Source organism: Narcine bancroftii, chromosome 4 (assembly GCF_036971445.1).
Source record: "Narcine bancroftii isolate sNarBan1 chromosome 4, sNarBan1.hap1, whole genome shotgun sequence".
Taxonomy (NCBI): domain Eukaryota; kingdom Metazoa; phylum Chordata; class Chondrichthyes; order Torpediniformes; family Narcinidae; genus Narcine; species Narcine bancroftii.
In genome coordinates, this window is record NC_091472.1 from 307,615,745 (window position 1) to 307,637,547 (window position 21,803).

The window sequence follows — 21,803 nt, forward strand, 5'->3', positions numbered from 1 at the left end:
AAGACAGAAGTAAAAGTGTACACACTATAGAAGAAAATGCCCTCAGTGATACACTTTTTATGGCCATGGTAGTGCCCAAAGTGAACAGTGTTGAACAGGATAAGTGCACTGTGTCATTGCATAGAAATGGAATAAATATTCCTTTCAAGCTGGACATAGGGGCAAAGATCAATTTGATCTGTGAGCGCAACAGGGCAATGAAGATAAAGCTATACATCCATGCAAATCCTATAATGCTCAAAGCCTACAATGGACAGAACATCAACACGAAAGGTGCATGTAAACTCAAGATGAAAGTTAAAGCTCCCAGAAAGACATTATTCATTGCTTGTTGACAAAGCATGTGAAAACTTAAGCGTAGTCAAGAGGGTGTACCACATTAACTGTGACCAGGCATAGAACAGTGTAGAGGAAATACTGGATCAATTTCCAGACATATTCAAGGGGTTTGGAGTTCTACCATTCACCGATAAGATACAGTTAAAGGAGGAGACACAGCCTGTTGTGTATACGCCCAGATGGGTTCCAGCGACAACTAAAAGAAAAGCTCAAGCAGGAACTTGACCGAATGATGGCACTGGGGGTCATAAAGTGGAGGAGCCCACAGAATGGGTGAATTCAATGGTGTGAGTCAAAAAGAATGGTGACCTACATGTGTGCATGGACCCAAAAGACCTGAATGTCAATATAAAGAGAGAATATTATCTGAACTGAACCAGGGCTGAAATTACAAGCGAGGTGGGTAGTGTAAAGTTTTTCACTAAATTGGATGCATCCCAGGACTTGTGGCAAATAAAATTGCATGATGATTCTGCACATTTAATACACAGTTTGGCCAATACTTCTGGCTGAGGATGCCTTTTGGAATTTCCTTAGCTCTGGAAGTGTTCCACAGGACATTGGGGCACATCATAGAAGGAATAAATGGGGTATGTGTGTACATGGATGACATAATCCTATTGGATCATCGAAGTGCTACAATGCATCCAGAAGTATGGATTAAAGTTAAACAGAGCAAAATGTCAGTTTGGTGTGAAGGAAATCACCTTTCTGGGAGATGAACTGTCAGAGGTAGGTGCGAAGACAGACAAAAGTGAAACCAAATTTAGAGATGCCCAGACCCACTGACAAAAAAGGTGTATTTAGAGGGCTGGGAATGATTGGTAAATTCAAACCAAACCTGTCTTACAAAACAATGTACCTAAGAAAATTGTTACAGGACAATTGTGAATTCAAGTGGACAGACAACCACAAGGAAGAACGAGGATGACTGAAGACCATTCTAACTGCAGAACCAGTACTTTTGACTTTCTTTGATGCATCCAGAAAGACAAAAATATCCATGGACACTTCAAAAGATGGAATAGGTGCCGTACTACTTCAGGCTGTAGGAGATGATTGGAGGCCAGTAGCACACACATCAAGGACAATGACAACATCTGAATGTCAATATGCACAGATTGAGAAAGTGTCTACTTCTGGTCTGTGGACTTGAGAAATTCCACAGTTCTGTGTATGGTCTACCAACATTCATGGCAGAGGCAGATCACAAGCCATTTATAGCAATAATCAAGAATAAAATCTCAGTGAAATGTTGCCGAGAATCCAAAGACAGGATGAAGTTACAATGTTATGACTTTGAATTGGTGTACACACCAGGAAAACATTGTATTAGCTGATGTGTTATCCAGGTTAACAAGGCATAGTGAAGCACGCAATGAGAGTTCCACAGAGAGAGAGAGATGTGAATCTCCACGTGAATCTGATCACTGAATCTCTTCCTGCATGTGACATGAAATCTAAGCAAATCGCAGCTGAAACAGAAAAGGAGATAGTTCTACAGAAGGTCATCAAGATTCTGAATGAAGGATGGCCTAGAGATGAATGTCAGCCATACTACAACATCAGGGCTGAGCTGAGTGTTGTCAATGGGCTTCTACTCAGAGAGAGCAGAATTGTTGTTCCTCAATCACTGGGACAATAGATGTTGAAAAGGGTGCACGAGGGGCACCTTGGAATGGAAAAATGCTAGAGGAGGGCCAGAACTGCTGTTCATTGACCAGGTATTAATGCTGACATTGACAGGATGGTCTCCAACTGTGAGACCTATTTGAAACATCACACCAACCAGGTAAAGGAACCCATGATATTACTGATGTACCAGCAGAACCATGGCAGAAAGTTGGGACTGATCTGTTCCAGATGGACAGAAATAATTACTTGCTGGTTATTGAATATTTATTGAATTATCCAGAGATTTCACTGCTTCCTAACATGTCTGCTGCTTGTGTGATCCAATATATGAAATCGATATTTGCAAGACATAGAATTCCTCAAATTGTCTAGTGACAATGGACCATACTATACTTGTAGAGAATTCCAGAACTTTGTAGATGAGTATGATTTCTGACATGTGACTTCAAGTCCTCTTCAAATGTTAAAGCAGGGAAAGGAGTTCACACAGTTAAACAGTTACTCAAGAAAGCACAAGACAGTGGCTCAGACCCGTATCTAGCTCTACTGAATTACAGAGCTTCACCACTTAAACATGGCATGTCGCCTGTTGAGCTTCTGATGGGATGTAGACTATGCACCACACTTCCCTACTCTGGAGATCCAAACAAAAACAGAGATGATGAAGATGTCGAACGGAAACAAATGCATCTGCAATAGAGACAAAATGCAAATTATGACAAGTCAGTGAGAAGCTTTGGGCCACTGGCACAACGTGACAGAGGGAGATTCAGAGATTTCAAGTTTTGGGATGAAAAGGCTATTGCTCTGGTAGAAGTAAAACCAAGATCCTACACTTTCAGAACTGAGGAGGGTCAAATATTGAGAAGGAATTGAAGGACCTTGCTGAAAATGCCAGAGATATTGCAGGAACAGACAGATGCAGAACATCCAGCCTGCACAGAAACAGAGGAAACACCACCTGTGCTAGACAGTAGTGGACCAGCACAGCCGACACAAGCACCTATGTTAAGAGGATCCACACAAGTTGTCAGAGCACCTGAGGGACTGATCTATAAAAGAAAAGAACTGCACACTTAAAAGTTTGTGCTATTGATGTTTGTGTTACATTGGTGTTGAAATTTAAATTGAAAGAGCACCGTATTAATGTGTTATGTTAGATCGAACATCTCAAGGAAAGGGGATGTAGTGATAGAGTTCTACCACCAGGAGTCCAGAGTGTGTGGAATCTTGGGTAGATTCAACATGGATGCCTCCACATGAGGTCCTGTATATATGTGTTCAATCTTAGCACTGCTGTCATAATTAATGAATCTAGTTATTTAAAAAGAACCCAAGTTTCTTTATTCTAATAAAAGAAACATCACATTAACCCAGTTGGAGGCCATATCCACCATATAGAACAGGGAGAAACACCTGTTAATCTAGGCTTTGGGCCTCCTTCATTTCCACGAAAGGTAACTAACATCCAACCAGTGCCGTCACGGAGTGTGCTCAGGAAAAAACACACCCAGAGATCAGCTGCAACAATGAATGACATATAATTCAAATGACTGTAAATGCTTGGAAACTGAAATTTAATAGAGAATGTTGGAATTATCCCACAGACAGGCAGATAGTATCTGCGGGGGAGAGAGAAACTGAATTAACTGTTGAAATTAATCTTCTTAACTGCTGCCACAAGCAAATCATGATTAATCTCCTACCCCAGTTGACCATAAGATAAAGGAGTAGAAGATGGCTATTCGACCCATTGAGTCAGCTTCGCCATTCCATCATGAGCTGATCCATTCTCCTGCTCAGCCCCACACCCCTGCCTTTTCCCCATAACATTTGACTATTCAGAAACCTATCGAGCTTTGCCTTAAATATACCCAATGATTGGCCTCCACGGCAGCCCAGAGGTTCACCATTCTCTGGCTAAAAGTTTTCCTCTGCATCTCTGTTTTAAATGGGTGCCCTACGATCCTGAATTTGTGCCCTCTTGTCCTAGACCCCCCCCCCCACCACCATGGGAAACCATTTTACCATATCTACTCTGTCCTGCCTTCCTTTCCTCTGGAAAAGATCCCTGAACTTAATGCATAACCCAAATTTGCTTCCAATCGCTAAATCGGAAGTCCCTGACAACCTCCAACAGCACAGTGTTGAAAAGCTGTTGTGATACTTGCTGCTGTTAAAACTTGGGCTTCTCTGCCTGTGGTCTAACATCTGGAAGGCATCTGGTTTCAACATTTGCTTGACCTCCGAACCTTTCATCCCTTCCCGTTACTTGCCAAAAAATGCACAAGGCTAATTTCCTGAAATGTATACACAAAAACAGTTTTAAATTAATAACTTTGGGAACTGAGGTCCTCGAACAAAGGAAATGGACATTCCTCTTTTACTTTATCAATGGGCTTCATATAATGTAGAAACATACAGGAGTACTCTTATCTATACCTTCGCTTTCACTTCAGTGTCTTCTCTACAAAGAGTCAAAAATGGTAAAAGTGTACAACAAAGTGCATTTTTAATTACAGAATGTGATTTATAAGTTGAAGGGAAACTGAATATTGACAACAAGGAGGACATGTAAACAGAACACCATCAAAATGGAGAAAGGGACAACAAGTGAATGGTTCACTTTAAAATACTGCAAGTGGCTTTTTGAAAAACATATTTGTAGTCATCCTGGGGTGCAATAGTCAGATTTCTTTAAAGATTTTTTTTTCAAAAATTACAAATTTGTCATTGAAAATGCAACAGGTGTAGCAAGAGTAGGCTGGACGACTCCAGCTTTCAGAGAGGCTGTGGCTGCTCCTGCCCTGATAAAACATAAGTATTCCAAAGATTATTTATGCAAGTATCATCACATAAAATCTTTTTCACAGGCTTACAATAGCAGTTCTTACAGTTTTTTTTTGCAAAAGCAATTGAGAATTCACAACATCTTTAGTATGGAATTTTGCCCTTGCGACATTTATTACAGGTTATTTCGTGCTGGCTCCCAACAGATTCCGCACGCCCACCATAGAGGGTTGTAGAAAACAGACGACGACCTTTAAAACAGCCTGCAAATAAGTGCAATTTACAAAACTTTTCAAACATACGGGAAGTGGAGTAATTTTATTGAGAGATGTTGCTGTTGGAGAGAAAGAGGGGAGCAGTGAAGCTCAATTGAGTTTGTGCAGGGTATGGTATCCTTAAGAGACAATAGTTCTGTTTCTGACAACCCTGGTTGATAATTGTTTTTAACTCGATGATGCTCCTTACCTTGATATTATTTAATATGCAGCCTTTTTGGAGCAGTTTGAAAAATAATATATCAAGATTACCCTGACCTTCCCTGAGGGTGCACTGGCAGATGAAGTTAAAAATAGTCTGATCGAAAAGCAAATGCTGTACTCTGTAGCTGCTTAGAATTCTCCTGACGTTTGAAGATTTCTTGAACCCTTTCAGCTTTTCATTTTGAAATGGGGGCATGAAGAAAGAAGAAATTGGAGAATATTGTAACTGAGAAAGTTGAATGCATTATAGAAACACATCCTGACAAATCCTTTTAAATAATTCAGTTAATTTCCATTTACCCCACCGTAGTGAGTGTAGAAGTATGTCTTTAATTTAAATGCTATTACCATAACATTAACCTTCTGAAGAAAAGGCAATGTTACTGCCCAGATGAACTTTTGCTATTAATTCTTTGACTCTGGAAGAATGGAGTTATGGAAATATAAAATGTAACAATTAATCTTCGTATTTGTGAATGACTATAATTGGAAGTCAGTCCTTGTGCCTATATTATTACGAGGGGAGCAAGATATCAAAACTAAGGATAAGTTACCCAGATCTATTTACACTGCCATTTAAATAACTTCCATGGGTTCTGGTTATTAATTATTAATATTTATTGTAGAAACAAAGAACTGATGTATTTAGGATGGGGAATATTACTAAAATCAGGTGAAAATGGAATGATTTCCGTACAACTGGTTGATAGAGAAAATAAATTGTTCCTCAAATAGTACAATTTAACATTGGTTAAGCCATGGACATTTTATCAACAGTTGATTGATACTTCATCGTTACAAGTTTTCTCCAAGTACAGTACCAAAAAAATAGAAACACCGACATTTTGCTTTATGCACTGCATATCTTGGTAGCCTTTATTTTCAAGGCAAATAGTATTGCAACACGTTCATTAAAGCCTAAAATTATTATTTTTTTCTAAAATTTCTGTACATTATTGCATTGACGTGTTGCAAATTAATGCAACAGCATTATAGCTAAATGTAATAATGGAAGAATTCTGTGATCAGAAGAAAATGGTGTGTAAAATAAATGATCTAAATATTTCTTTATAAAGTCCTGCTAGAGAATCATCATGGAGTTGTGCAAAACACTGAGCTGATACTTGAAACGCATCTTTCACATTATTTAGCAGCAAAACCAGAAAAATGCTACCAAACAACTTAAAACAAATTTATCACAGGGCAAAATTGAAAACATATGAATGCAAATTATATCTTATAAGGCTGTGCTATCTGCAAGGTATGAACTTAATGATGTAAACAAAAAGTTGAGAGAAGAAAAGCTAAGAAATGGATCTGCGAGCAAATACACTGCAACTAAACTTAAATTACTATTAGAATTAAATCAGACCTGAAACAATTCTATCACTATACAAGTTACAACAATGTTGTATTCGGGTCTGTAACAGCATTTCACAATCCCTGACATCACAACGTTGTTTTAAACTACAGACGCAGTTCGTAAGGAATTCACAATTTACCACATAATGCAATACATTATGTACCAGATGTTCATTTATATCAATAATAGTTTTATTATACCTCTCTTTATTAGGAAGACTTTTGATGTTAAGTCTGCAACAACAGGAATCAATCATTTCCTGCTAATATGTAGATGAATTCCATCTGTGGGCAGACTCAATCCAAATAAAAACAATTATAGATTGTAAGGGATAACTCCATAAAAGTCCCCTTACAAATCACAACCCAGTGTTGGTAAAATAATTAAAAACCACACACATCAGCACCGAGGTCACAACTGTTCATGGATATCCTACAACCTAGTGTCAATCTGTATACTTCACAGCATGGATAAATACAAGGAAGAAAAAAAGGTTGTTTGTTTTCCTATCTCTGCTGGTCTTGTGTTGTCCCATGATAAGAAAGAATCAATAAGGTGCAAAGAGAATTGACCCTGGCGATGCACGGATAGGTCCAGGTGCTGGCCTCAATAGGGCAGGTGTTAATGCGGTAGTCTGGAACAGCGAGGTAGCAGGACGTGGATGGAGAGAAAGTGGAGAGGTCATTGTTGCAGCTGCAAAAGGATTTGAAAGAAAACCAGGCGCCAATGGTTTTATTAAATCCTTTTGAAATGCTATTTTAGCCTGCAATAAAAAGACAAAATAAAACATTTTATTGAAGTATTGAAGTTACTGATAACACAATACAACTGTGGCCAGATTTTGCATTATAAACATATTACAAATACAAGTGATTAACCCAACTGACACAGACAATAATATACATATCATATGCAGAAGAAAACATGTCATCCATTGGGTCCATGGTGGCACTCAGAAGAGGAATCTTATTTGTATCATTCACCTTCCCTTCTTTCTGTCCACCCTGGCAGGGTCTCCTCACTTGTTTGACCCTTTTATTTTCCTGGCATGAACCTGAACTAAGATTAATTTACAGTTACGAATCAAACTACAAGCACGTTTAACGAATATGGGAGGAAATCAGAATATCCAGGGGAAACCTATGTGGTCATAGAGAGAAGATGTAAAGAACACACAGACACGATCAAACCTGGGCCCCTGGAGTTGTGGAGTATCAAACTAACTACTGCAGCACTGTGCAACTATTTGCATCACTCCATTTATGGAATTGCACACACCAACCATAGCACTAAGATTTAAATAGCCAAACTTGCAGACTCAGATAAAATAACCTGCCTCCCACTAGAATTTCGCAACAAAATAGCCAAGGTTTTGATTGTGATTTTCTGAGCAACTTTGACTAAAAAGTATGAAGACAGTATGAAAAAGGAAAGGAATACACTATGTAATTATAGCCAGACTGCCTAGCTTTAGCTATCAGGCAAATTGTTTTTTTTTTAAATATTTTATTTTTAACTTTCGAAGACATATAAATTCAAACAATACCATCTCTTTCAATCCCAATATGACATAGAGTCCATTTTTATACCCCCTCCCCACCCCGATACAACTGAGAATAAAGTATTGCATTCAACTTGGCCTTGTCCCAAGATAAGTCCTTTTTGAGTGGATTTAGGGATTTTTTTTGGAACAAGTTGTTTTTCTGCAAAAATTTTTATTAGGAAATATTGAAGGAACAAGACCTAAATTAAAACTGTCACTTCATCAAATGGAATTTGTTAAAGTTGCATTAACAGTGGCAAGGAAATGTATTGCAGTTACTTGGAAATCAGATACACATTTGGGTATGGCAAGTTGGAATGCAGAAATTCAAAATTGTATTCCTTTGGAAAAAAATTACATATAATTTGAGAAATAAATATGCTACGTTTTTACAAAATTGGCCCCCTGTATACTCAAATATTAGGTTTAAATTTGTAATGTTGTTCTTCCTGTGCCCCTGGACCTACAATAATCTCCTCTGAATTGTATTAAAGAAGTCTTTAAACGTGTGTTAGACGACGTCCCTCTGTGCAATCCTGAAAGTTTCTTCTCTTTTTCATTTACGTAACAATATTGTGTCTTTTGTATTAATTATATGGAGGGTGAGGGGTTTGTGGGGGAGGTCTGGGGGGGGGGGGGGAAATATATACCATCATGTATGTAGTTTGTAGCTTCTATTCTTTTTGCAATTTGTATTATTATATTAATCTTTAACTACTACATGTATGGAGAAAATCTTAAATGAAATATTAAAAACAACTGAGAATAAAGTCATATAAATTATACAGATACAAAAAACACAAATACCGATGGGGGTCAACCTAGTAGAAAACAACCAAAGTGACTAAGTAACAAAAGGTTAGCAATTAAAAAAAAACAACTCAAAGAGCACGTTGTCTGCGCCACGTCTCACTTCACTGACCCCAATCGTTTCCCTGCTGGGGTGGATTGTTTTCAGTACCCTTATTCTGAAGGGGGAGGGGGGGAAGTCATCTCTGCATGCTAATAATATATTTTATATACAGTTTCCACACTCGAACGAATGTGTCATATTTCCTCCTTAAATTATAAGTGATTTTCTCCAGGGGAATGCAACTCTGCATTTCCATATTCCATCGTGTAATATTCAGTTGGGAGTCGGACTTCCACATGACTGCTATACATTTCCTGGCTACCGCCAAGGCGACCTTCACAAACTGAATATGGTATCTGGACAGCTTAAAACAAACATTCATAATGTTCCCCAAAAGGTACAATTCCTGATCTTGTGGAAAATCCACCTTTGTGATTTTTTTTTCAGAATGTTATTCAGGTCCACCTAGAGGGATCTCACCTTTGCACACAGCCAGATTGAATGGATAAAGGTTCCAATCTCTACACCACACCTAAAGCACATTTCTGAAATTTCTCGTTTGGATTTATGCAATTTTTGTCGTGTGAAGTACAGTTGATGCAGGAAATTGTATTGCACCGACCTGTACCTGGTATTATTAACTGCTGTCATGCTGTCCAGACACAGATCTGACCAGCACTGCTCGTGGGTTGTTGTGCCTACTCCCACCTCTCCCTTGACCTGGGTAAGCCCGGCTTCAGGCCCTCACTTTGGAGTATGAAATATATCAAAGAGATAAACTTAAGCACATACCCCCTTCAAATTAGAATTTCCATGTCACCACACATAGCACTGGGTCATGGATGGTCCAAATTTACCCTTAAAAAAGATCTTAGTTGCAGATAGCAGAAGAATGTTCTATTAGACAAATCATATTTGTTCCTAAACTACTCAAATGATATGAGCTGCACTCGCTTATAACAATCCAAAATACACCTGATCCCTTTCTGGTACCAGGTGTCCAAGATCTTATTGTCCAAGAGTCAAGGGTAATAAGTTGTTCTGGGTCAAGGGAATTTTGGAAGATATCTCCACCTTCAATCCAATACATTGATTTATTCTTTGCCATGTCTGAAGCACAGGCTTTAGTCTGGGGATATCCGTTTTTTTTTGAAATTAATTTAGTGTCCCATTTATATATAAACTCTCCTGCTATCTTTTCCCCTACTGCATATAGTCCAATTTATGTCCAGGAGTGGGGGGTGGGGGGTGGTGGGCCTTCAAGAATGAGGTGATAAAATTCACCTGGGCCACCCAGTAATAATTTTTTTGAAATCTGGAAATTTTCACCACACCACCCCCCCCCCCCCCCCCCACCAGTTTGTCATCCTAAGCCAACTTTTCCATGGAAATTCTAGCCATTTTACCATTCTACAGGAACTTACTGACATATCCATTGAGCATCTTAAAGAAGCCATGGGGCAACGGAATGGGTAACAAATAAAATGGATTATGTAGCCTTGGCATCACCTTCATTTTAACTCAGTTAACTCTACCCACCAAAGTTATGGGCAGAGTTCTCCAACTACCGAGATCCTCCTCAATCTTCCAGAGCAAAGGGAGATAATTGAGTTTGTATAAGGTGCATAAATCCTTGTCTACTTTTAACCCTAGATATTTAATGCCTTCTTGCGGCCATCTGAATTGACTTTCCTGTTAGTATTGCCTATAATCCCCCTTCATCCAAGGCATAATCTCATTCTTATACCCTGAGACCTTCCAATAATCCTCCAGTGTGGTCCTCAGCTTGGCCAATGCACCCCCTGGTCTGTCAAATATACTAACACATCATCAGCGAATAGGTTGATTTTGTGTTCTACCTGGCCCACCTTCAACCCATTTATGTCTGGATCCTGCCGAATGGCTTCTGCCAATGGTCAATATGAAAAGTGCTGGGGACAATGGACACCCCTGCCTACTGGACCTACTCAATGGAAACACTGGAGACATCTGCCCATTTGTAATAATTTTAGCTTTGGGTTTATAGCAGAGTGTCCTCACCCAGTTAATAAATTTCTCCAGTATCTTGAACAGAGAGTCTCACATTAATCTGTTGAAGGCCTTCTCCGCATTCAGAGCTACAGCCACTCCTGGATTCTCCCTGGACTGTGCCAGATGTAGTATATTAAGCAATCTAGCTAGGTTTTTTTCTTGATTGCCTCTTTTCTACAAATCCAACTTGATCTGGATTTGTTAATTTTGGAAAATATACTGCCATCCTATTGGCCAAAACCTTTGCTATGATTTTGTAATCTGCATTCAATAATGAGATGGTCCGACAAGAGGAGGGATTCAATGGGTCCCTGTCTTTTTTCAAGATCACCATGATGATTGCTGTTGAGAAGGATATTGTGAGGGTATGTACCTCTGCTGCCTGATCCACCACCTTCATATGAAGGGGAATTAAAAGATCTTTGAACGCTTTATAAAATTCCACAGGGAAACCATCCTCCCCTGATGATTTATTATCCCAAGATTGTTATCAATCTCCTCTCTAGAGAAGGGGGCATTCAGCCCCTCTTGATCTTCCTGATCCAAAATTGCTAGTTCCAAAGTAAGCAAGAAATAATCTATTTTAGTGGGATTACCCCCACCCCCCCCCCCCCCGACTCTGATTTATACAGCTCTTTATAGATCTTTCTAAATGTTTCATTTATTTCCTTTGGATTATATGAGATTTGGCCTTCCTCTCTTTGGATCACATTGATTTTTCTTGAGACCTCTTCCGCCCTCACCTGCCAGGACAAGAGATTATGGGCCCTCTCCTGCAGCTTGTAATACTGTTGTCTAGATTTTAAGAAGAACTTTTCTGTTTTCTACGTTTGCAGTGTATTATATTTGAGCATTTTATTCATTAAGTTCCCGTATTTTTCTTCTGAACCTGTTATTTTTATTTTTGAAAATTTTATTCATGAACAACAATGAATCATACAGTAAAAATACAATCCAATACATAACATTTTATCCCACAACCCCCACGCTCTTTGATAGTTTTTTTTCCCAATTGGGCTATTTCCTGTTCCAAACTATTCATCTCCTTCATGTGCCCCTTTTTGATACCTTTGGTACCTTCAATGTGTTATCAGGAAAATTGTTGATCCAGTTGCTGGAAACAATTCTGAGGGACAGAAGTGACGTTCAGATTTTCACATTTTAATCAAAGGAGCAGGTATCATGGGAGAGTTTTGAAAATAATTTTTTTAAGGAGACAGGAATAAGGCTGAGAAAATGGAATATTTAGTTTGTCTACCTGGATTGTAATGTAGAATTTGAAGAAATTCAAAGGTACAGACAAGACCGAAAAGTAAATTCCAATGAATTCATGAAGTGCAATGTTCGCCCAAAATTGGTTCAGTTAAAAGTAGTAAAGGAATGGTAAATAGGAGGCAGTTCATAATGGAATTTGACATAACAGTGTCATTCTTTGTGGTAGCTGCAGAAAACCAAGGACCATTGGATGTGCGCCAAAGGTGCTTGAATTTGCAGTTCATGCCATTAACTGCAACATATGGTGCAAGTGCCTGCATTGTCTTCAGTTGGTACCGAGCAATGGGGCGAAGCACCTCATTCTTGTGCTTTGAATACTCTGTTATACAGATCTTGCATGGTGATCGTGAAGCAGTCAAATTATTTCTCAGCATAAATAATGTCGGTGATATTCTGGTTGAATTACACAGGTGACTAATAATGGGGATTTGATCTCTGGTCCTTGACCAGCCAAATTATGTACGTCAACTGAGTGCACGCAGTCCACATTAAAATTTGACATCTGCAGGGAACTTAAACATTATAACTCTACAAATAACAAGCATTCAATAATTATTTATGTTCAGATTCAAAGACTAGTAGCATTATAACCCAGGAAAATGTTGAACTCTAATTCTATGACCTAAATAAATGCACTCTTTTCTGTAACGTTAACAGAGGACCTTTTTTCATATTCTTGTTCTTGGATTCACAGCAAACTTCTATGATTCTGAACGGATCTGATTTATATTTTAGTGAAGCTGTGAGGGAGGGAAGTGCAGATAGATGTACAAATAGCATTCTCACAAGACAAGATGCAATGATCCACGCAAAACAGAATAGAGCAAGCATACAAGGTCAATAACTATAGTTTACATTATATTTTGAACTTACGGCCAATATAGTTGAGTTGCGCTGCAGTTTGCTGTAGGGACTATATTTAGGTTTCAATGGTTTTCCTGCAACTCTATCCTTATGCCTCCTGCTGGAAATGTGCTGCAATATAAATAACAAACATTGAATTAAATTGTGGGGCATTGATTTATTAAATGCAAAAAGATACATTCCTCTGTTAGCAACTTTGCATATTTGTTGCAACAAAATAGAACGTTGGAAGAACTCAGGGGGCCAAGCAGCATGGGTGGAGGCAAAAGGAGAAAAGCAACCATTTTGGTTGAGACCCTACATGACGACTGAGGGGGGAAAGAGGAATGTTTGCCAAAATATAGTTGTATTTTGGGGGTGAGGGGTTGGAGATGGAGGTTGGTTCGTGATAGATAGAACCAGAAAGGAGAGAATCATGGGCAAATGGAGCCAGGTGGAGAGAGGGGATAGGAACATGAACAGAGGGAGACAAAAATTGGGTGGACATGTAAATGCATACAGGAAGAAAACATTAGTGGGGTGTGTTTCCTGCTTCATGAAAACTCAATGTTCACGCCATTGGGTCGCAAGTCACCCATGCTTGTTGTTTTCCAAATTTGTGTTGAGCCTCCCCGCAGCAATGGAAAAGGCTGAGGACAGACAGGTCAGTGTGGCAGTGGAAGAGTTAAAATTACATGAAATCGGAAGCCTGAATAGCCACTGCAGACAGAATGCAAATACTCTGCAAAACATTTGCCAAGTTCAACATGTTTTCACTAATGGAGACACTATATTATAGTCACCAAATGCAGTAGAACAGGTTGGAAAAGGTTCAGGTGAATCTTTGCCACACTTGCCACCCTGGATGGTGGGAAAGAAGGAAGTGAAATGACAGGTGTTACATTCCTAAAGTTACACAAAAATATATCAGGGAACAGGAAGGGGCGGAGGGTGGATTTTGCATATTTGAAAATCATTTATTATTTACCTGTTTGAGTTGAATTTCTGAGTTGACGTGAACATCACAGATTTCACAATGAAAAGTCTTGTTTTGTAATCCTGAACCTTTCGTACCATTTGGAAGTTTAGCTTTTGATCCTGGTCTGGGATATGATTTAATAGGACCGGCCCCAATCCGAGCTTCAACCATTGTTTTGTGCTTGGAGCCTGTTTATAACATAACAAATTTAGTAATGCAATGATCTGTTAGAGTCTACAACTTGTATGTTCAAATGTACCATGTCTTTTTATGGAAAATGGTTAAGAGCACAGAGGTGGAAGAAATGGTATACCGGACACGATAAATGAGAAATGGAGGGCCACTGAGATCAATACGTAGATGCTCTGATATTTTTCCAGTCTGCAGTTTTGATAAAAAAATATTAGTTATTCTGATTTGTTTCTGTTGACTGCAGTAGTTCACAGCTTGGGCGCCTTTTAGCCAACAGTTTGGAGAGCCACTGGAAGCCAGGGCTAACCCTGCTGCTATAATGGATTGAAAAAGCACTTGGAGGTGTACGAGCTCTTAATCCACAACTGGTGGACAGAAGAAAATGGAGACTATAAAACAAATATAAACTCAAACTGTTGAGCTCAGTAATATCACCTGCCCTGCTGAACTTTTGATTTTGTCATAGGCAACAATGCTGAATTCCTGAGGAACCTGGTATTTCCCCGTCTCCGTTATCAGCGAGCCAAACAGCAGTGTCTTTGCACCACTGAACAGCAGGACACATAGGCTCAGCGAATATGGAAAGGAAGCCTTGGGACTCAGGAACAGGGTGGTGAGGGTAGAATAGTATGTGGTTTTAATATTACAAAGGATTTTCTCCCCTGTCAAAATATAAAGCTTCTATTTTCAGTTATCCTGTAAAATCTTTATTTTGTTTCTTCCTCAATCAGTCTTTGACTGCCCTGGTAATGTTTTATGTAAGAATGCAAATGTACTCTTGTTCTTAACCCTAACCTGACATTGGTATTATTTACCTTCTGATATCTGCTCCATGCAATGATCTGAGATGTCCCTGAAAAACTTTTTTTTTTCTAGTGTACTCTGCACTGTAGTGTACTCTGCACTGTAGGAACGTCAGTCCATAAGAACTGTAGGAACGTCAGTCCATAAGAACATCTTAATTAGAGAGCAACAAACTTTGTAAAACTGAAGGACAGTGCTTTCTGGCATAACCAAATGGAATAAAATTAAAATGGAACAGACAACATGTTTATTTTGCAAAATCACTTCAGAACTGAGATTGTGGAGAGCATTTTAGAATTTATCTTACTGTCAGTAGCAGTAATACTTAAAGATGTTTCAGCCACAAAAGAAACATTTGGGTGAAGTAAAAAAATATGTAATCATGTGTAAATGTAGCCCCTAAGGTTTTCTCTGGGGCATGTGAAGCCTGGTCATGCGACCGACAGTGTACGTAGACCATGCAAAATTTCCCAGGTAAAGCCATGAATGATCCAGCTCCATTGTGAGTTCAACTAGATCAACAAGGTGCAAGGGGACGGATCACATCAGGGACATAGAGATGAGGCCTTTGCGACTGACATAGTCAGACTTTTGTGAAGTCAACACATTGTCAGTAAGACGGAAAAAGACTGATATTGCCTTAAAAGTGAAGCTAAATCAGGCTGTTTTGGTGGGGCAAAGATGCAAAGCATCCACAGTATTGCATAATTGACAATGGGGGCCGTGAGAAGAGAGGGTGTCCTTCAAAGGCTGTCAGTCAGAATTGAGGATGATTTGTTTCCATTCCGTTTCCAAGGTGTGTAGGGTGACTCCTGTATCTTTTTAAAATCATTTGTGCTCATTGCTTGATAGAAGAAGGTTTTACTCCAATGGCAAGAGGGCACAAGATGATTTGAGACCAAAGTGTGGAACCACAGAAGAAGAGTAAAGTACAAGCGATAACATAAAAGGGGCCTTTTGATCCAGGAAAGAGACTATGACACTTCGAAGTTAAGAGAGACTGAGAAGTATCCTCAGATTTTAAAAAAAGAACAATCTGCTATTTTTCAAAATAAAATATTATGTAGCAGCTTTGAAACACAACAGCCAGGAAGCATGTCAGTGCTGATCGTTATTGACAGGTAAGGAAAGGTTTTGCCAAACTTCAGTTGCTATGTTTAGACAAGGCTAACCCTCTACCGGCACCACCTACGGCTCCTAGAACGCTTCCACCAGCGTTGTCTCCGCTCCATCCTCAACATCCATTGGAGCGCTCACACCCCTAATGTCGAGGTACTCGAGATGGCAGAGGTCGACAGCATCGAGTCCACGCTGCTGAAGATCCAGCTGCGCTGGATGGGTCACGTCTCCAGAATGGAGGACCATCGCCTTCCCAAGATCGTATTATATGGCGAGCTCTCCACTGGCCACCGTGACAGAGGTGCACCAAAGAAAAGGTACAAGGACTGCCTAAAGAAATCTCTTGGTGCCTGCCACATTGACCACCGCCAGTGGGCTGATAACGCCTCAAACCGTGCATCTTGGCGCCTCACAGTTTGGCGGGCAGCAACCTCCTTTGAAGAAGACCGCAGAGCCCACCTCACTGACAAAAGGCAAAGGAGGAAAAACCCAACACCCAACCCCAACCAACCAATTTTCCCTTGCAACCGCTGCAATCGTGTCTGCCTGTCCCGCATCGGACTTGTCAGCCACAAACGAGCCTGCAGCTGACGTGGACTTTTTACCCCCTCCATAAATCTTCGTCCGCGAAGCCAAGCCAAAGAAGAAAGAAAAAGAGGAGCAACAGAAATATTCTTTCCTTTGAACATGATTGATCATGAAATACTTCGAGGCTTATACAAGCTTCATCAAAACCTCTTATGAAAGGAATTATTTAGCTTGTCAATCCTCCTTCATATTCTTTTCTAAGGCGTTCTCCCAGGATTGAGAATGACTGATTTCCACTCTGGTTTTGTGGTTTCCGAGGTGAAAAATGAGGCCTGTGTGGGAACCACAAGCTTTATGGGTCAGTCGGGTGGCTGGCTGGGTAGCTTGTGAGATGGTGTATTTCTTCTGCTCTTTATGGAGCTTCCAATGCAGGGATACAAAGGCTCTCAGGAGTTTGAGACCATCCACAAAACATTTCATTTGGCCTCTTAATAATCTTCTCCTTTGACAGAGCTCAGAATGTGGCAAGAGTCTGGTGTCAAGCATGAGGACAATTAGGCCAGCCCTAAGTAAACAGCTGAGAGTAACTAGGACTTCAATAATAAGGAAATTGTGGGAACAGCATGGATGGTATTTTCCCATTACTTTGACCTGTCTGCAGTAGGTAGCTCTGATCTCAGAGGGACATAGAAAAAGAGGGCAGGGGTCAATGCTGTTCAGTAGATGCTAAGTCTGAGATTCTGATTTCCAAATACACATTTCCTTCACCAACCAAAGGCCAAGTTGCCGCACTGAAGACGGTGAATTGTGTAAAAGGGTGGGACCCAAGATGCAGGAAGTGGTCCACATTTTCCAGGGTCTCACTGTGAACCTTTTATTGTTGGACAGTAGTTGCTGAAGCACTTTAGTTTGGTAGATGTTGTGTACATTACCCATTCTCTTGAACACTTCAGTGAACAAGTCAACAATGGAGGTCAGCTCCTGAGGTTTGGGCAGATGGAATGTCATTGGCCTGATTGTTCAGATAATTTGCTCCAGTTTCATGGGAAATTTGTTGGAGATGAAATGATTGAGCCAAGAAAGATGGAGAAAAGTGATGGCTTGATGACACAACCTTGTTTGACACTAGAGTGGCCTGTAGGTTAGTATTGTGGATTGCTCACAGTCGTGGAACAAATACACACAGATTTTTTTTTAATTACGTGAAGCAATCCAGAGGGCAACCTGGAAATAACTCAGCTTCTTTTAAAGTTTATTTGTTGTCAATAAACTTTAAAAGCAGATAAGATAGTTCAAGATTTTCTTGTTAATTTTTAATGCTATCAGAGAAAAATCAAAAGTATATCATACAGGTAGTTTCAAAATACCCATCCACATCACTAATCTCCCTCGCAAATCTGCCAAGGAGCACTTCTGTCATTCTTCAGAACTGGTATTAATTGGAAAATATTTTATCTCTTCGTTTAATGGGCCACTGTGAGTTTATTTGCATTTGTATCTGGGAACCAACACTTGGTCTACCGACAAATTCCTGGCGCCATCCAATTCGTATTTTCACCTTGTGTTCTTTCAAACATGAAGATGGAACAATGATATAACAGAGAGCTCAGCCGATTTTGCAGCCAAACCCGTTACCAACCTGTATTGTGTGCTTCCAGCTGTGACAATGAATTTACAGCTACTTTGCATAGTGAACAGTAGAGAAGCTTTTTTGCTTTTTCTTCCTCTGACTCAGTGGCAGTGGTTGAGGTGCCATCCACACTTACTGCTGCCAGGGATATCACTGTTTTTGTTGCATGTGCATTCAAATTTGCAGTTTCTCCTACAACGGGAGTAGATTGAGGCTGTTCAGCGCCTACGCTCGTGTGTATCAATAGATTATTCACAGTTACACTGTTGAATGCCAACCTGACTGCATCTAAGAAGAAAAGAAATGTGATTATTTTGATAAATAATTGTCGAGTTATATTGTATAATAAATTCTTAATTGCTAACTCTTTGACTTCACTTTTCTATACCAAATTCTAAGTAAATTATGCAATATGAAACTGAATAATATGTTTATTTCAAATGCATAGAAAATTATTACATTTGTATTGACAGTTTTCACATCTTAACTTTTAAGCAATTGGAACAGTTTCACACTCTCAATGTTCCCAGCAGGAAGATCTCTGACAGATTTACTCTACCCAGAGATATCAGTGAACACTTGTCTGTCATCCTCAGCCTTTGGCAGAATATCAGATACTTACATGATGGTGAATATGCTCTCCAGAATGGGGTTGGGGGAGAGAATTCATAATTGGAGATACAATAATTGCCCAACACAGGCATCGGGTGCACAATCCAAATAAATTGTTGGGAATCACCATTTCCCAATAAATCCTGGGAGGCCACTTCTTTCCTCCATTTTGTGTGATGCCTTGAGCCATTTGCTGAATCCATCAGAAAGGATGAAGGTAACTGGAAACCTCAGGTGGTGGAGGCACTCAGTGTTCATGTTTAAGGATGAAATTTGCACCTTCTGCTCTGATCCAATGTCAATCCACAGAGTGATGAACACCTATGACCAACTTGTGCTGGCTACAGGGGTTAGAATGATTTGTACCAAAATCAAAGTCATTTCTTTACCAGTTGATCTGAATGATCTATTGATCCTTTCAAAGGTAGATTCAAACTGATGGTTCGTGAATTAGCTGGTGCATACATCTCCTTGATTTCAAGGATAAAGAAGGTCAACAGTTACAAGGTATTTTCACTGAACATAGCAGAGACCCATTTGAGCCATTTTTGTACTTGGTATCAATCTGTGTCTGGACCATGGTTATACAAGCACCATGTTACAAAATACTTCCTGTTATTTTCCCACAGACATACCTACATCTCTGCACTGCCAAATGACCTGGAAGCCTGGTGGCCGAGGCCATTTCATGGGATCAAGTTGCATCAAGTTTTCAGGTGGTCAATCTTAAAGACCTGACCTGGATCAACCACTGGGCTTTTGACATCTCATGGCTGTCAAGATCCTCAGTGTGTTTTTAAATAGTTCAGTTGCAATTAAAATTGCAAGGTTGACTTGTGATCTGTTATCGTCTTGATCCTTTGCCACATGCACCTCGTATCGCTGGTGTCTCACACCTGTCCCCTGTGCATAACCATGCTTTGCCTTCTGAATGGCACGGGAGAGTCCACCCCCTCCCCTCCCAGCCACATCCTGATCTCTCTGTAAACTGGCTTAGTTCATTTTACCAGTGGTCTGTATGCCGGGGTTAGGAGGATGGATATCTGATCCAAGTTGCCAAGGTGGGGGCAAGGGGCATTGTTGTACACTTGATTCAGGCTGTTTTCTCCTCTGGTGGTGAAGTTGATGTGCTGTTGAAACTGTGGGAAGACTGTTTTCAGATTGGCATGGTTGAAGTCGCCAGCTACAATCACGGCACTGTCAAGGAGGGACATCTGAGCTTCCTAGAGCAGGCCTCAGGTGGGGGGCATTAGATGCCAAAATTAAGAGAAATCAGAATCGGCACAGAATGAGCTCAGACATGGGCTCTGTAGGCCCACCTTGTCCGTGACGATCACGATACCCATGTATTCTCAATCAAAATATGAAACACGTCATATTTGCTTCTTGAAACGATGTATGCTTCATGACTGGAAAATGCCACATGATCATATTTCCAGTCACTCATTTGCAGGTCAATGCTAGGCCTCTATTTCTTTTTACTTTTATCTTTTACTCCTGAATCCCCTTAAGATCAAGGATTTGAGCTTTACAAAATTCTCCATGCATTTACTTTTATGACATACTGATCATTTACAAAATATTTCCACTAATCTCGATTAAACAGGAAACATCAGATTCATGAACGAGAATCAATGAAAAACCTGCTGGGGCAGCCACTAAATGTTTTATTTGATTGTTACTTTTAAAGCTAGCATGAAACTTGCAAGTTAAAACAGAGTTCGCGCAACAAAATCTCTGCAGAAATGCCAAAGAATAATATTGCTTGGATCCACCAAGCAAGTTAGTTTTGCAATGAACTCTTGGGTTGTTATTATTCCATTAATGGAATATTGATTTTGATGGGTTTTCTGTTCAAAGATTTGCTCTGCTTCACCTTCTATCTGATTTGGTCACTTCACGTAATGTTCATTTGTAAACACTGGCACTTCATTGACGTGATTAAGAGTCTTGAATGCCCACAATTAATATTATCCACCAATAATTGTGATTATGGTAAGTATCAGTTTATTATTTTGGGATATCCTGGCTTTTAAAATTCATTCTCTCGCTCTCCTCTCCATTTGTCTGTGGCCAAAAATATTTCCTGAAAATCTTGAGTGAAATTAGATTTTTACCACCACTAAAGCATCCATTCCTTCTGATGGACACCACTGGAAAATTTATGATTTTCAGCTCATGATCAATGTTCTGTAAACTCATAAGAAAGACCATTGGATTTTGATAACTGGGTAAAACTAATTTATAACCTGGAATGAGATATATTGGGAAAATTATTTGCTAAGTTGTGAATGACCTTATTTGTTATAGGAAAATACCCTGCATACCAGGTCAGTCTTGTAATATAATTGAGACAAGATAAAATTATGTTCCTGGTACCCTAGTTGTAAATTAGTGAAGTTATTAATTCCAGCCAGGAGTTGAACAGGAAATGGTTTCTACCAAAATATATTCACAACACTAGGACCCATCTCATTAATCCTAAACACGCACTGTTGTAATTTATAAATAAGTAACAAAAGATCAAAACAAAGCCTGATTTTTCTTGGAGCGGTAGAATTTATATGTGCAGTTCAGAAAATTTAATTCCTTCTAAATTCTCCAAGGTAACTAAAATGCTGAATTTGTGATGCGCTGCACTGGTTTTCTCAGCGTTTAATGCAGAGTCAAAATGCTAGATTGTATTTGCTTTTTCAAAGATCATAGGACATTTAATTTTAATTCTTGTAGAACACAAAGTTCAGATTTAAATGTTACCGATTTTAACCACATTGCATTTGTGAAAAAT

At 39.5% G+C, this 21,803-nt stretch overlaps 1 protein-coding gene across 4 annotated transcripts in view; it reads right to left on the reverse strand.

Annotated features, from left to right (window-relative positions):
- Window positions 1–4,499: 4,499 nt before the first annotated feature.
- The window catches only part of znf385b (zinc finger protein 385B), a 339,665-nt gene continuing 322,361 nt past the window's right edge, over window positions 4,500–21,803 (reverse strand). For 3 of the 4 annotated variants that reach the window (XM_069935859.1, XM_069935861.1, XM_069935863.1), the window contains 4 exons: window positions 18,413–18,691; window positions 14,140–14,318; window positions 13,182–13,283; window positions 5,947–7,369 (listed from right to left, as the gene is read on the reverse strand). In XM_069935859.1, coding sequence (XP_069791960.1) covers window positions 7,154–7,369; window positions 13,182–13,283; window positions 14,140–14,318; window positions 18,413–18,691 — 776 coding nt within the window. In that variant the 3' untranslated portion in view covers window positions 5,947–7,153. Of the gene's footprint in view, window positions 4,782–5,946; window positions 7,370–13,181; window positions 13,284–14,139; window positions 14,319–18,412; window positions 18,692–21,803 lie in introns of those variants that run through there. The other variant, XM_069935860.1, reaches the window with a different exon arrangement.